This window comes from Muntiacus reevesi, chromosome 13 (assembly GCF_963930625.1).
Source record: "Muntiacus reevesi chromosome 13, mMunRee1.1, whole genome shotgun sequence".
Classification (NCBI taxonomy): Eukaryota; Metazoa; Chordata; class Mammalia; order Artiodactyla; family Cervidae; genus Muntiacus; species Muntiacus reevesi.
In genome coordinates this window covers 64024729-64039427 of record NC_089261.1, presented here as the reverse complement: position 1 = coordinate 64039427, position 14699 = coordinate 64024729, and the positions used below count along the sequence as shown (strand labels likewise).

The window sequence follows — 14699 nt, the reverse complement described above, 5'->3', positions numbered from 1 at the left end:
CTATTGGCTTATTTCAAACTGACATTGCTCAGCCATAGAGCATCTCAACTTAAATTCCTCTCCTCCCTCCAAAATATTTCCTCTAAACATCCTTCTATAGAAGGTGACAAGAACAGTTAGCTGGAAAAAAAAGGAAAAATATTCATTAAAACTCTGCATTTCCAATGCAAGGGTTTGATCCCTGGTCGGAGAACTACGATCCCACATGCCACACAGCACAGCCAAAAACAAACAAATAACAATAACAAAAAAAACAAGAAACAAGATTTTCAGCACAAAAGAGATGCAAATAACAATCTAAAGAAGCTTAAAAAAAAGCATTTCTCATCAGGCCAAGAGAGGAGAAGAGCAGGAGGCAGCGGGGCCAGCGAGAAGGACTTACGGGGCAGAAGTAGGTGTTCTCCACGATGTGGCGAGCCACCACGCTGTTCTCGGCGGACAGAGACATGATGAAGAGCAGGGCATCCCGGGCCTGCTGGCCCACGCTCCCCTCCCGGTGAATGAAGGGGATCAGGAGGGAGAAGATGAGGAAGTTCGCAGCCCCTTGGTCCTCACTGGTGTGGAAGAAGAGCTCCAGGATGGATGGGTCTTTGGCAAGAATGGAACAGAGCTGATTGAGCAGGACTACCAGCTTCGCCTCCACAGCGGGGGTGGCTGTCCCCGAGCAGGAGCTTAGCAGCATCATCAGGGGCTTCAGAATGGGCTTGTGGTGCAGCAGAGGCTGGCGGGACTGGGTGATCAGCATCTCGTACATCTTGAGCTGCTCCATCTTCGTCTCATCGGTGAACTCCCGCCTCAGGCTCCAAAGGAATAGCTTCTCCATGATGTTCTCGGAGACCACGAACTCCAGGATGGGCCCCATGGCAGCACCCCTGGCCTGCTCCTCAATCAGCAGAAAGAGCATGTGCTCCACATAGTTCTGAACGGCACTGGCCTCGTCTGGAGGGACAGGCCCGTACTTTGCCTGGGTGTTCTTCAAGGGGTCATGCTTCTCTAAGATTTTCACAACCTGTAACCAAATCAAACATGCGTCATCCATCTGATGTTTACCATAGCTTACAAAAACATACCGCTGCTAACTGTACCAAATCTTCATGGAAAATGCAAGAGCCACAACCCCCAACAAGATATATGTGAGCAACTGCTGTACTCAAAATGGATAACCAACGAGGACCTACTGTATAGCACACGGAACCCTGCTCAGTGCCGTGTGGCAGCCTGGATGGGAGGGGGACTCAGGGGAGGACAGATACGTGTACATGTTCGGTTGGGTCCCTTCACTGCTCACCGGAAACTACAACATTGTCAACCGGCTACATCCCAATACAAGATAGAAAGTGTAAAGTTTGGGGGAAAAAGATATGCGAGCCTTCTGCATCTCCCTCTCATGAGAATAAAATGAAGGGGTTAAAACCTACAGAAAGAAGATGTTTGAAGTTGTTCATTTAACATAGTTACACATGTTGGCAACCTAAATGTCAAAGAAAGTGATATGATTATGTAAATGAAGCTGCATATATTTCTGGGCCTATTATTATGAAGACTATTGAGCAAAATTGTAAAAAAACTGTGATATGTTAAATGAAAAAATAAGTTAATTGTATACAATTAGACTCATCATGATCAACTACATCAAAAACATGAAAGTGAAAAGACTAAAAAAAATACATAAAAATAGTAATAGCTGTTGTGTTCAAAGTAATGACAAGCTCTGAATTTTTTTTAAGCTGTCAAGAACATAATATGGCTTTTAAATTTTAAAATACATTAAATCAGCAGGACTACGGTTGTTCCCCTACAAATAGCACTGATTTGAAGCCTTCAGCCACAGAATGCAGCTCCTCACATGCTCCCGACAGCCCTCCCTGCCCTCCTGGATGAGCACCCTCTTCAGTAAAGCATGCATCATAGGAAGGAGGAGAGAAGAAGGATGGCCCTGAGACACATACCTAGAAGGATCCCCTAACGCATGGCATATGTTGAAATTTTAAGCATGAAGAGTTTGAATGGTGTATTTTTTCAAGCCAGAAAAAAATTTTTGAGCTAACCAATTACAAAACAAATCCCTAAAGCACAGAGTTTCTGTTTGGGGTAATGAAAAAGTTTTGAAAGTAATAGTAATGGGTGCACAACATTATGAATGTAGTTAATGCCACTGACTAAAAATGGTAAAGATGGCAGAGCTTGTTTTATATATTTATATGTACCACCAAAAAAGAAAAAAATTATTGAAAATTAAAACATAAACAATCTCGTGTGACAGTTTAGGTGTTTCTCTCCCTAACTGCTGGCCTTATAATGCTTCCTACCTCTCTCCACCCATCAACACTTAACTTCTACTTTGGTACCTGAAAATTGAAACAATTTTATATCTCAGCTTCCATTAAACTTTATGACTTGGAATTTCTACAATAAATATCCATTCAATTCACTTCCTTTAAAATGTATACACATTTAATTCTCAAGCATTTTACAATGACTTTAAGTTGTTCCTTTTTGCCTTTCTGAACCACACACTCTGTGGAATACGTTTCACTTCGGTCTTACCCTCCTGGCCCAGTTCTAGGACATGCCGTTACGTGTTCTGGTATTTAGGTTACAGAATTTTTGCAAGTCACTGCGGAAACTGGCAAAAGAAGAAGGCTACGTCAGCAGGCGTGAGCAATGAGGGAAACTTATTTCTCAGGGAAAAGTCTAAGTCTTTCCCCTTTCTGAAGCAGAGTAAAAGAACATTTATAGACTAGGCTAGTTATCCTTGCGGATGAATATATTTCTACAGAATCTGTAATCTCCATCGGCTTCCATTATAAAACTAAAAATACTGCCAGGGTGATGCCGAAAACATTACCCCCAAGACCCTTGAGCTGACAGTTTCAATGAGGAAGGCTGTGGTTAGCAGTCACCCAGGACATGCACAGCTTGGGGACTTGTGGCCTAGGTCTTCCCAAAGGCCATCCCCTCTTCTTGGCTGCATGGACTGCAGAGTGCTCCCCCAACCTCCATGAACTCCTCCAGGACCCCTCACAAGCCTGAGGACTGTGAGAAACACTGGGATCTGCTGTCCTTCTTTCCCTGGGTTCTGACCTCGACAAAGTCTCCCAGCGTGGATCGCAGTACCACAGGCGCCCAAAAGGGGGCACCACCTCGATACAGGATGCTCTCCAGCCCCAAAGCCCCCTTCAAAGCCCCACATTCTAAAGAGCAAATTAGCTCCATACTTATATTAATTCGATAATCTCAAAGTTCACATACTGAGTTTACTTATGAGAGCTATCTATACAGCAAGGCCTCGGGGTAGAAATGTAATTATACTTCTCATGTGTGCTTAGACCGTCTAAACTATCTGAAACTGGGACTGTGCATTATACATTGATAGTGGCGTTGCAAATGAGCTCCATCGCTCTAGAAAACAATCTGGCAACATGTAACAGAAGCTATAAACTTGTTCCTGCCCTTTGACTTGTTAATCTCACTTTGGGGAAAATGCCTCAAGGAAACAACACAAAGATCATTTGTTTAAAAATGTTTACACCAGCTATGTTTTCAGTAATGAAAAATAAAAATATTATTGACCCAAATGGTCAAGAATAAGAGAGTTATAATCACAATGTTACATCACCATATACTAATGCTATTAAAAATAAATACGAAATGAATCATATCACTACATGCCAATATATAAGGAGAAATCATTTAAGTTAAAAACTAAATATATTGACAAATAGACCCAGAGTTAGAAATGAGTTTGAAGATATAATGAGACTGTAAGGTTAATTAGTTCTTCTTTCCTATAAATTGATCTAATTTCATAATATAAGCAAAAATAAAAACAAAGTAAATTTGTCCTCATGTCTAAAAAAAGGACCAAACACTGAGTTAAAACAGTAATTAACGGAAACTCCTAACCAGTATAAATTTTCATATGTGCATATATGTTTGTTCTATATGCATGCCTTTAAATATTTTAAAATATCTAAATGTATATATGTAAATATAGAGCAAAACTATTTACATGATCACAAACTACACTTTTCTCATGGGTTAATCTTCATTTATATTATTTATTCCAAGATACTCCCCTGCAAACAGACCTACTTTTGGTGGGGAGGGGGTCACGAAAACCCAGAAAAGAGAACTGAAACTTTTATACAGAATGTAAACTACATAGCAGCTTCTACATTGAAACCTCTCTCTGTATCCCCTATACAGAAGCTCTTCTACACCACCTTCTGGGTTCATGGGCAGAGAAACATGAGAACAGAGCTGTGATAACCCCACCGAGAAAGAAAAGGCTTGTTGGTCATCTGGAACAGGGCCCTTGACTCATTCCCCAGTCTGGCCTGGAGGCTTTACTGCCCGAAAGACTGGTGAGTTACAACCAGGCTGTGAGTCACGGAAACAGGACGCTCAGCAAAGTGCTGATTCTGCCTGTGTTGCCACTCGTCCTTAACCTCCCCCTCCGAGGTGTCAGGACGCTCCCGGCCACCTCCCTTTCCCTTTCAGGCAGACACACCCTTGACCTGCTTTTACAAGTGGGCTCTGCGGGCCCACGCCCTGCGCCTGGTTCCCACACTGACGGGCAGTGCCTCCGAAGCTTCCTGCCCAGACCACAACGGGCACTGAAACGCCAGGAGCTTCTGTTCTGATGCCCCAAGTCAGCCGTCCAGGGGGTCAGAGCCCTTTCGGGTTCTGTCGGCTGATTCCTGATGTGACCCTGACTTCATTTTTCCTTTATGTGCCCTCTTCTCACATCACTCCCACCAAACTCCAACATCCCTGGGCCCCCGATTTCTGCTTGCTGACAGTTTCACTCATCTACTGCGGTTCCCTGCAGCTCACACTGGCCTGACCCACTCCCCTGATTACCCTCTTACACTCTCCATCTTGCCTCCAACTCCCCAGCCCTGGTTCTTTCTCAGCCATATGTGCTTAGTCTCAAGGATTCAGTTTAGGGGACAAAAACACAATTATGGGGGCGGAGAGATCCGAGTAGGGAAATATACTTTGCAATTATTTCCTTTACTAAACAAGTTCACTTTGTTAGGCAGCTTCCCTTGTGACTCAGCTGGTAAAGAATCCATCTGCAACGCGGGAGACCTAGGTTTGATCCCTGGGTTGGGAAGATCCCCTGGAGAAGGGAAAGGCTACACACTCCAGTGTTCTGGCCTGGAGAATTCCATGGAGTCGCAAAGAGTCGGACACGACTGAGCAACTTTCACTTTCACTTTCACTTTTGTTAGGCCAAATACCACTGAACAAACCTAATCAACCGCTGATAAAGCCCATGCTCACTATATTAGCCAGCTAAGATCAGATACAGCACTGTAAACGGTTTTCCAATTACAGCCAGGCATCTGTTGATCTACCAACTGTAACATATACAAGCTTTTGTATATACACTATATATACACACATGCACACATATAAATATGGAGTCATTTATATATTTGCATAAAATTTACATATATGTGCAAATTCACATATATTAAATTTACATGTCTGTAAATTTACATATATAAATTTAATATATATAAATTATATATACTACATTATATGTATAATGTAAATATAATAAAAATATATATGTAAATTTATATACATAAGGATATAAATACAAAAGGATCAAAAGCCCAAATCATGTATCACGATTCTAAAAAGAAACAAATACACAAAAAATCAACAGTGTGAGCAATGGTATACAAATTATCATCTGACCAACATAGCTAAATTTTTAACCTAACTTCAAAGTTATTTGACCTGTAAATATGATGATTATTAGAGCTCAGTAAGATGAACAATAGCATATTTCTTTCTTTTAGGAATATCAGCTACTCCTATCCTTAGCTTTAATGATGGCTCCTATGTTTCAGTGAAAATGGGTCTGAATTTCAAATATACACAAATTCTAAATAGGAAGCTCAAATGCTTTCAGAATGAAAGATATACATAAATCACATAATCTCACCACACACGAACAAATTCTTCATGATAAAAATCAATGTTTCTCTGACAGGAGATTAGCTTTGACTCCACTTTACTATCATTCTATATCTTATATACACTCAGGTATCAATAGATGACTATTTATGCTACTTTGATTAGAGCCTAGTTATTCCAAGAAAGGCACATGAATACAACCCATACTTCCAAACCCTTTGGAATGCTAACTTAAAGTGGCATTGTGGGAAAAAAACCAAGTTACTAAGCAACATTTTCCATCACATAGAAGGAGGACAGGATTTAGTGATCTTAAAGCCAAATTCCATTTAATGTACCAAATTAACTACAACAAAAGCTAATTTCCATTCAGTCCTTGTTTATTACCTTAGCAGCTATGTCCTGCAATTTGGGTATTTCTTACACACCTATTCCCATGGGAGACCTTTACACAATCATTTCTTCTTATAGTAAGGTAACAGCCTAATAATATATGTGTACTTGCAGAACTTGGTTAGCGTTGGCTTCAATTCCAAACTATAGAGATGTGTCTAAATCTAGAATTAAACAGGATAAAGCAGAAACTATATCTATATACCATACCTCCTTGGGACCAGAGTAGTACAGTAATCACTATAATGCAGAAACATGGCAGGAGGATCGACCAATAAGATAATATGTAAATTAACCCTTAAGTTGCTGCTGCTGCTGCTAAGTCACTTCAGTCGTGTCCGACTCTGTGTGACACCATAGACATCAGCCCACCAGGCTCCCCCATCCCTGGGATTCTCCAGGCAAGAACACTGGAGTGGGTTGCCATTTCCTTCTCCAATGCATGAAAGTGAAAAGTGAAAGTGAAGTCGCTCAGTCGTGTCCAACTCTTAGTGACCCCATGGACTGTAGCCCATCAGGCTCCTCCGTCCATGGGATTTTCCAGGCAAGAGTACTGGAGTGGAGTGCCATTGCCTTCTCCAACCCTTAAGTTAGGTATACATAATTTTTTTTTCTAAAGTTTCAGTATTAGGGGAGAGACTTAAGAGTAATGATCTGTGTAATAATGTTCCAGAGACCCCTGGAATTCTAAGCACAGCAAAAACAGACTTATCACCAAGCATACAGCAGGAGAGCTTCTGAGATTTCAACAAATTCAACAACATTAGAGTCTAACAGAGGCACAATTCAATGCCTTGGCCCTCTTTGGAAGCATAGCCTTTGCTCTGCTTTACTTTCTACTGTCAATTCTAGAGCTATTTGGAAAGCTGAGGAGAGAGACATATAATTTTTAAATATTAACAAATATCACTTTGCTAAGAAAGATATTGAGAAGACTGATCACAGAGTCCTCTAACATTTTGCAGTCTTTCATCTCTTAAAGACTTCACATAATTTCCCTCTGTTATTTAGTCTATGACGAGGCACAGACCAGAAGAGTGAAGATGAACAGAGCAAGAGAGTGAATTTCACAAGGAACAGACTGAAATTCCCTAGCTGTGAAATCAGGGAATGCTGACCTCAAAGCCATCTTCCCTGTGATCTCTGTGCTTCTTCAGTGGAGTCAGGCTACTTTGGCCTCTGTGCAGGTTACCATATTTAGGACATATTATCTATTCTTCACTATGATAGGAAGACAGTTCACTTCATCAAGCCAGATTCAGTTTTTTTCTCAGCCCCATCCCCTCCAAGAAGAAACTGTCTACTAAATCCACTAGTGTTTCTCTATCATCACCATTACACTATCTGAGCTCTGATATGCTCTTAGCTTAAAAAATTATATAACAGCTTATTTTCTGGAGGCTGAGAGCAGTAAGGAGAAGCTCTGCACTATTAAGAAGCACACAGAAGTGTGCATTTCTCATTTCTAATTGAGTTTGTTTAACCTCTGGTCTCTTGGTTTTAAGAGCAAACATCATTTAGTATATGACTAATTCAGTACGTGAAAGGAAAGGATAGAGAAAGAATAGAGCAAACGCCATAAAGCTTTACAAATAAAAACGTGCCATTAAGAATAACAGAGGGGAGGGCGTTAGTTCATACAGCAATACAGTTGGAAAGTTCATTATCTGATGGACCACTGCTGCTTATGTCTTTCTCTCTCTTCCATTCAGGAGAAGCAAAGGCAAGAGAAAAAAACAATAATCTGCTAGACTATATGTTTTTCTAGACGACTATAAAATCTAAACATATTCTGACTCTTTCTCTCTGAAGTCTAAAGATCTTACCAGTGGCAAATTATAGCAAATGTTTTAATACCGGTGTCTGTTTTCCAAGTCTCTTAACTCTTCTAAAGTTATATTTCATATTTCCTGTCTTTCAGCTCAATAATTTACTAAACATCTACATCTACATATGCCTACAATATTCTTGGCACTGTTCTGTGAACTACAAATAAGTGGTTTCTGACCGTGAGGAGCTTGTAATGAGACTGGGAAGAAGATATTATACATGTGCTTTTCATAAAACGGGGTGGATGTGACTGTGAACGAACACCCAAGATGCTGCGGGAGCGCAGAGCGGGAGCATGAAAGAGGGCAGAGGAGGTTTCCTGGAGGAAACGATGCTCCAAACGAGGCATGCAGAAGAAGGCACTAACCAGAGGGAGGTATAGTCCAGGCAGAAAGAAGAGGAAGTGCCTGAGCCAGAGAGGCAGGGAACAGCATGAAGTGTGATGCCAGGAGAAGGAATGGCTAGGAACTCCAGGTAATTCTGCATTGTTGGAGATTAAATGAGAGATGAGGACTGAAAGGCTCCATGACATAAAGAACCCTATCTCCCAGCTTGGCATGTAGGTGGCTAGCAGCCACTGAAGTGTCCAATTACAGGAATGCCCTGGACAGACCTGGGATTTAGATTCATTGCCCTGGCTACCATGGCAGAAAATGACATCTCAGAAGATGACAGGATGTATAGGCCAGAGGCTACTTCCTACAGCCTGGATTCTCCAGTGTCCCTTACTCTGGATGTCCACCATAGAACTATCCGGAGGATGCCCTGAGGTCACTGGACCCTGGAACCAGTTAGGAAACTCAAGTGCACCAGTGGCACTCAAGGACTCTCCTTTGGTGACCCCTGTGAATCACGGACAGCCATGGATGAGGGGTGGTTGTATAACTTGCAGTCCCTGACAGATTGGAAAGCGTTGGTGGGTAAGTGGATACCCCTGAAGTAGAAGGTCTGAAGTAGAAGCTCCTAGTAAACAGGAGAACAGAATATGTCAGATATATGTTAGTTATGATGAATTCTTGCTGGAACTCTCTTGCTTTTTTGATGATCCAGCAGATGTTGGCAATTTGATCTCTGGTTCCTCTGCCCTTTCTAAAACCAGCTTGAACATCTGGAAGTTCACGGTTCACGTATTGCTGAAGCCTGGCTTGGAGAATTTTGAGCATTACTTTACTAGCGTGTGAGATGAGTGCAAATGTGCAGTAGTTTGAGCATCCTTTGGCATTGCCTTTCTTAGGGATTGGAATGAAAACTGACCTTTTCCAGTCCTGTGACCATGGCTGAGTTTTCCAAATTTGCTGGCATATTGAGTGCAGCACCTTCAGAGCATCATCTTTCAGGATTTGAAATAGCTCAACTGGAATTCCATCATCTCCACTAGCTTTGTTCATAGTGCTGCTTTCCAAGGCCCACTTGACTTCACATTCCAGGATGTCTGGCTCTAGGTGAGTGATCACACCATCGTGCTTATCTGGGTTGTGAAGACGTTTTTTGTACAGTTCTTCTGTGTATTCTTGCCACCTCTTCTTAACATCTTCTGCTTCTGTTAGGTCCATACCATTTCTATCCTTTATCGAACCCATCTTTGCATGGAATGTTCCCTTGGTATCTCTAATTTTCTTGACAAGATCTCTAGCCTTTCCCATTCTGCTGTTTTCCTGTTTCTTTGCATTGATTGCTGAGGAAGGCTTTCTTATCTCTCCTTGCTATCCTTTGGAACTCTGCATTCAAATGGGAATATCTTTCCTTTTCTCCTTTGCTTTTTGCTTCTCTTCTTTTCACAGCTATTTGTGAGGCCTCCTCAGACAACCACTTTGTCTTTTTGCATTTCTTTTCCATGGGGATGGTCTTGATCCCTGTCTCCTGAACAGTGTAACAAACCTCCGTCCATAGTTCATCAGGCTCTCCGTCTATCAGATCTAGTCCCTTAAATCTATTTCTCACTTCCACTGTATAGTCATAAGGGATTTGATTTAGGTCATACATAAATGGTCTAGTGGTTTTCCCTTCTTTCTTCAATTTCAGTCTGAATTTGGCAATAAGGAGTTCATGATCTGAGCCACAGACAGCTCCCGGTCTTGTTTTTGCTGGCTATATAGAGCTTCTCCATCTTTGGCTGCAAAGTATATAATCAGTCTGGTTTCGGTGTCAATCATCTGGTGATGTCCATGTGTAGAGTCTTTTCTTGTGTTGTTGGAAAGACAGAAAGACATCTATTTCTGCTTTACTGACTATGCCAAAGCCTTTGACTGTGTGGATCACAATAAACTGTGGAAAATTCTGAAAGACATGGGAATACCAGACCACCTGACCTGCCTCTTGAGAAACCTATATGCAGGTCAGGAAGCAACAGTTAGAACTGGACATGGAACAACAGACTGGATCCAAATAGGAGGAGGAGTATGTCAAGGCTGTATATTGTCACCCTGCTTATTTAACTTCTATGCAGAGTACATCATGAGAAACGCTGGGCTGGAAGAAGCACAAGCTGTAATCAAGATTGCTGGGAGAAATACCAATAACCTCAGATATGCAGATGATACCACCCTTATGGCAGAAAGTGAAGAGGAACTAAAAAGCCTCTTGATGAAAGTAAAAGAGGAGAGTAAAAAAGTTGGCTTAAAGCGACCACCAGCCCAGGTGGGATACATGAGTCAGGTGCTCGGGCCTGGTGCACTGGGAGGACCCTGAGGAGTCGGGTGGGGAGGGAGGTGGGAGGGGGGATCGGGATGGGGAATACATGTAACTATATGGCTGATTCATGTCAATGTATGACAAAACCCACAAAAAAAAAAAAAAAAAAAAAAAAGACACATACATAAAAATAAAAAAAAAATAAAAAAAAAAAAAAGCTCAACATTCAGAAAACTAAGATCATGGCATGTGGTCCCATCACTTCATGGGAAATAGATGGAGAAACAGTGGAAACAGTGTCAGACTTCATTTTGGGGGGCTCCAAAATCACTGCAGATGGTGATTGCAGCCATGAAATTAAAAGATGCTTACTCCTTGGAAGGGAAGTTATGACCAACCTAGATAGCGTATTAAAAAGCAGAGACCTTACTCTGCCAACAAAAGTCCATCTAGTCAAGGCTATGGTTTTTCCAGTGGTCATGTATGGATGTGAGAGTTGGACTGTGAAGAAAGCTGAACACCGAAAAATTGATGCTTTTGAACTATGGTGTTGGAAAAGACTCTTGAGAGTCCCTTGGACTGCAAAGAGATCCAACCAGTCCATCCTAAAGGAGATCAGTCCTGGGTGTTCATTGGAAGGACTGATGCTGAAGTTGAAACTCCAATACTTTGGCCACCTGATGCGAATAGTTGACTCATTGGAAAAGACCCTGATGCTGGGACTGACTGGGGGCAGGAGGAGAAGGAGATGACAGAGGATGAGATGGGTGGATGGCATCACCGACTCGATGGACATGAGTTTGAGTAAACTCTGGGAGTTGGTGATGGACAGGGAGGCCTGGCATACTGCAATTCATGGGGTCGCAAAGAGTTGGACACGAGTGAGCAACTGAACTGAACTATGATGAATTTGTACTGAAGTATCCTAAACAGAACTTTGGACACCACTGACTTTTGCTCACCTCATCTTCCCTAATCTAACATCTGCAAAAGCATGGTACTTGCTGGCTAATGGAACACTCCACTGAACAGAATGTTCACACCATTCTATTTGTATCACATTTCCTACCAGCCTTACAGGTTTCCTTGGGTTGCCTCAGGGGAACCTGGGGGCTACATCACACTAGTCGCAGGAGTTTATGTCAGATTGCAGCTCATTTCCCAGTGCTCTGCAACTGCTCTTCATCTGAATCAGTCTCTAGCCTGAACAACTCACAGCAAAGCGTTAGCATGAAACTCCAAAAACAATAAATAAACAGCATTTATTTTTATCAACTAAAAGTCTCATTCCTTATCTCAAACTTAGCACCACAGCTCTGCCTTGCCCTGATTTCCTCACCATTTTTTTAAACCACTGAAAAAAGCCAAAGCTGATCATTTGCTCCTAATACCCCTCCCTTCAGAAAGGAAAAAAAAATATTCTTATCCTTTCTATCATCAAAACCTTTTCCCACAGTCAACCTAATAAAATCTCACTTCCTGGATGCCACAGGCCATTTCCATCCATAATAGTCCCTTCCCTTAGTTCCTATGATCAGTATTATTCATTTTATAATAATGTATCTCATGATGTCATCCAAACTAGCTTAACAGTTCTTTAAAAGCCTAGGCTGGTGGTCAACAATACAGTGGAGAAGTAGGTCGACAAGATGGTGTAGTACATCTCTCCCCATGGATGCATCGAGAATACATCTTCAGATGCAGAATTTCTCACCGAGCAAAAGGTGAATACTAGCAGGAGTCCCTGACCACCTTAAAGGAATATACCTATCCATGAAAAACTCGGTAGGACAAAGGAAGGAAGGAAGAAGGAGGATGAGAGAGAGCAGGACCAATCTGCAGCCAGGGATGGGGGAGCTGAAGCAGGGGGGCAATCCCTGAATCCAGGACATTTGGTTGGAACAGAAGAGAAGCATCTGAAGCCATCAGAGAGTAAAGCAGCCAATGTGTGACCGTCTCAGTGGAGTGAGAACCACACAGCTGATCCATGCCGGGGCCCTACATACCCCGGACAGGGATGGGAATCCACCAGAAGGCGCAGCGGCTGGGAGCTGGAGAATGGGGATTGGAGGGCAATCCGGGGGCGAGGGCTGCTGTTGACTGCGGGGCCGCAAAGGACGGGAGAAAAGAAATCCGCGGCGGGGAGTGCCTTTGGAGGAACGCCGGGCAGCCATGAAGATAAGGCACTACTGCTGAGTCACACACAGAGGGAGGAGCCATCGCTGAAGCCTCTCTGTCCACACGCAGCTGACCAATGGAGAAAGACTCAAGAGCGCGTAGCCCTGGGAGTGCCTGCTGGGCTGAGCGACACAGAAGGACCCCAGCCAGGGCTGCCCTTGCAGTGCCTGCTGGGCTGAGCCACAGAGAAGGACCCCAGCCAGAGCTGCCCTTGGAGTGCCTGCTGGGCTGAGGGACACAGAGAAGGACCCCAGCCAGGGCTGCCCTTGGAGTGCCTGCTGGGCTGAGCCGCAGAGAAGGACCCCAGCCAGGGCTGCCCTTGGAGTGCCTGCTGGGCTGAGCGACACAGAAGGACCAGCCAGGCAGGTCCTTTGAGCAGCAGCTGCCAAGAGCTAGAAAAGAATCCTAATAGAACCATATCTCCTGCACCTGTGGCCCCTGGCTTCCCTGTGCGCCAGGCATGGCCAGGGTCCCCGCGATCCAAGCCACCACACCACCTCTAACTGGTCCTCACTGGGCAGACGAAGTCCTCTAGGGCAGCCTCAGGAGCAAACTCCTGTGGGTGACCCACATGTGAGGGAGGGATGAAGCCACAGTTGAGCTCCAGGGGTGGACTGCCTAAGGAAGAGGATCAGAATCTTTCCACAAGCTGTACAAGTTACAGATTAAATCCACGTGATCAAGGACAACGACTGTTCCCACAGAAGAAAAAGCTCTGGCTCTGGCAGCTGTGGACAATGGAGGCAAGCACATGCAGGAGCAGGGTCAGATTAGAGTCTGAGCTGACCCCACAGAAGGTGCAGAGATGAGCCCTCCCCAGTCCTGGAAGGCTTCCTAGGGAGGCAGAGGTGGACTGTGACTCACAGCAGCAGAAAGAACACTGACAGCTGAGATCTGAGAAAAATATTATTCTTACTTTGATTCATTCTGTAGTTGATTCTAGATGTTCTTCACTTTCTTTTTCCTCCATTGTTGTGGTTGTTCTTTTTATTATTATTATCTCTATTTAGGCTATTGGAAACTTTTTAATAACATTTTTAAAAATTTCTTTTACCTATTTCTACTCTGGCTTTCTATGGATTTGTATGAGGTTTGTTTGGGGGCGTTCTTTTTTTATTGTTGCTTGTTTTTCAATTGCTAAGTTGTATCCAACTCTTTGTGACCCCATGGACTGTACCCGCCTGGCTCCTCTGTCCATGGGATTTCCCAGGCAAGAATACTGGAGTACGTTGCCATTTCCTTCTCCAGGGGATCTTCCTGACTCAGAGACTGAACGTGCATCTCCTGCTTGACAGATGGATTCTCTACCACTGAGCCACCTGGGAAGCCGTTTCTGATTGTAGTTTTTCTTTAATATATGTAGACCTTCTTTTACATATTTCTATTTACCTTTGCTTTCCTATTTTTTTCTTTTTTTTCCCACCACGTTTGTTTGTTTGCTTTCTTTGCTTTATTCCTCAGTTGACACTCTGCTTTGGTCTGTTTTCTGTTTTGTGTTTTAGTTAGTTTTGTTGTTGTTATTTTTAATTGGTTGATATCATTTTTGGTTTCCTTTACTCACCGATCACCCTCTTGTACCTCATTTTCTTTAGACTGTTTTGCTTTCGTTTGTGTGTGTGTGTCTGTGCATGTTCATTTGTTTTTGCTTCTCTTTGTCTGAATTTGCTTTTACCATTTGTTTCAGCTTCACTTTTTTCTTTCTTGGGGAAGGGTTTTTGGTGTTTAGTTGG

General features: G+C 42.9%; 1 protein-coding gene across 5 annotated transcripts in view; it reads right to left on the bottom strand.

Moving 5' to 3' along the window:
* Nucleotides 1-14699, bottom strand: part of FHIP1A (FHF complex subunit HOOK interacting protein 1A) — a 297893-nt gene that overhangs the window by 93870 nt on the left and 189324 nt on the right. For all 5 annotated transcript variants that reach the window (XM_065904697.1, XM_065904699.1, XM_065904698.1 and 2 more), the window contains one exon: nucleotides 383-1009. In XM_065904697.1, the coding sequence (XP_065760769.1) occupies nucleotides 383-1009 (627 nt within the window). The remainder of the gene's footprint in view (nucleotides 1-382; nucleotides 1010-14699) is intronic.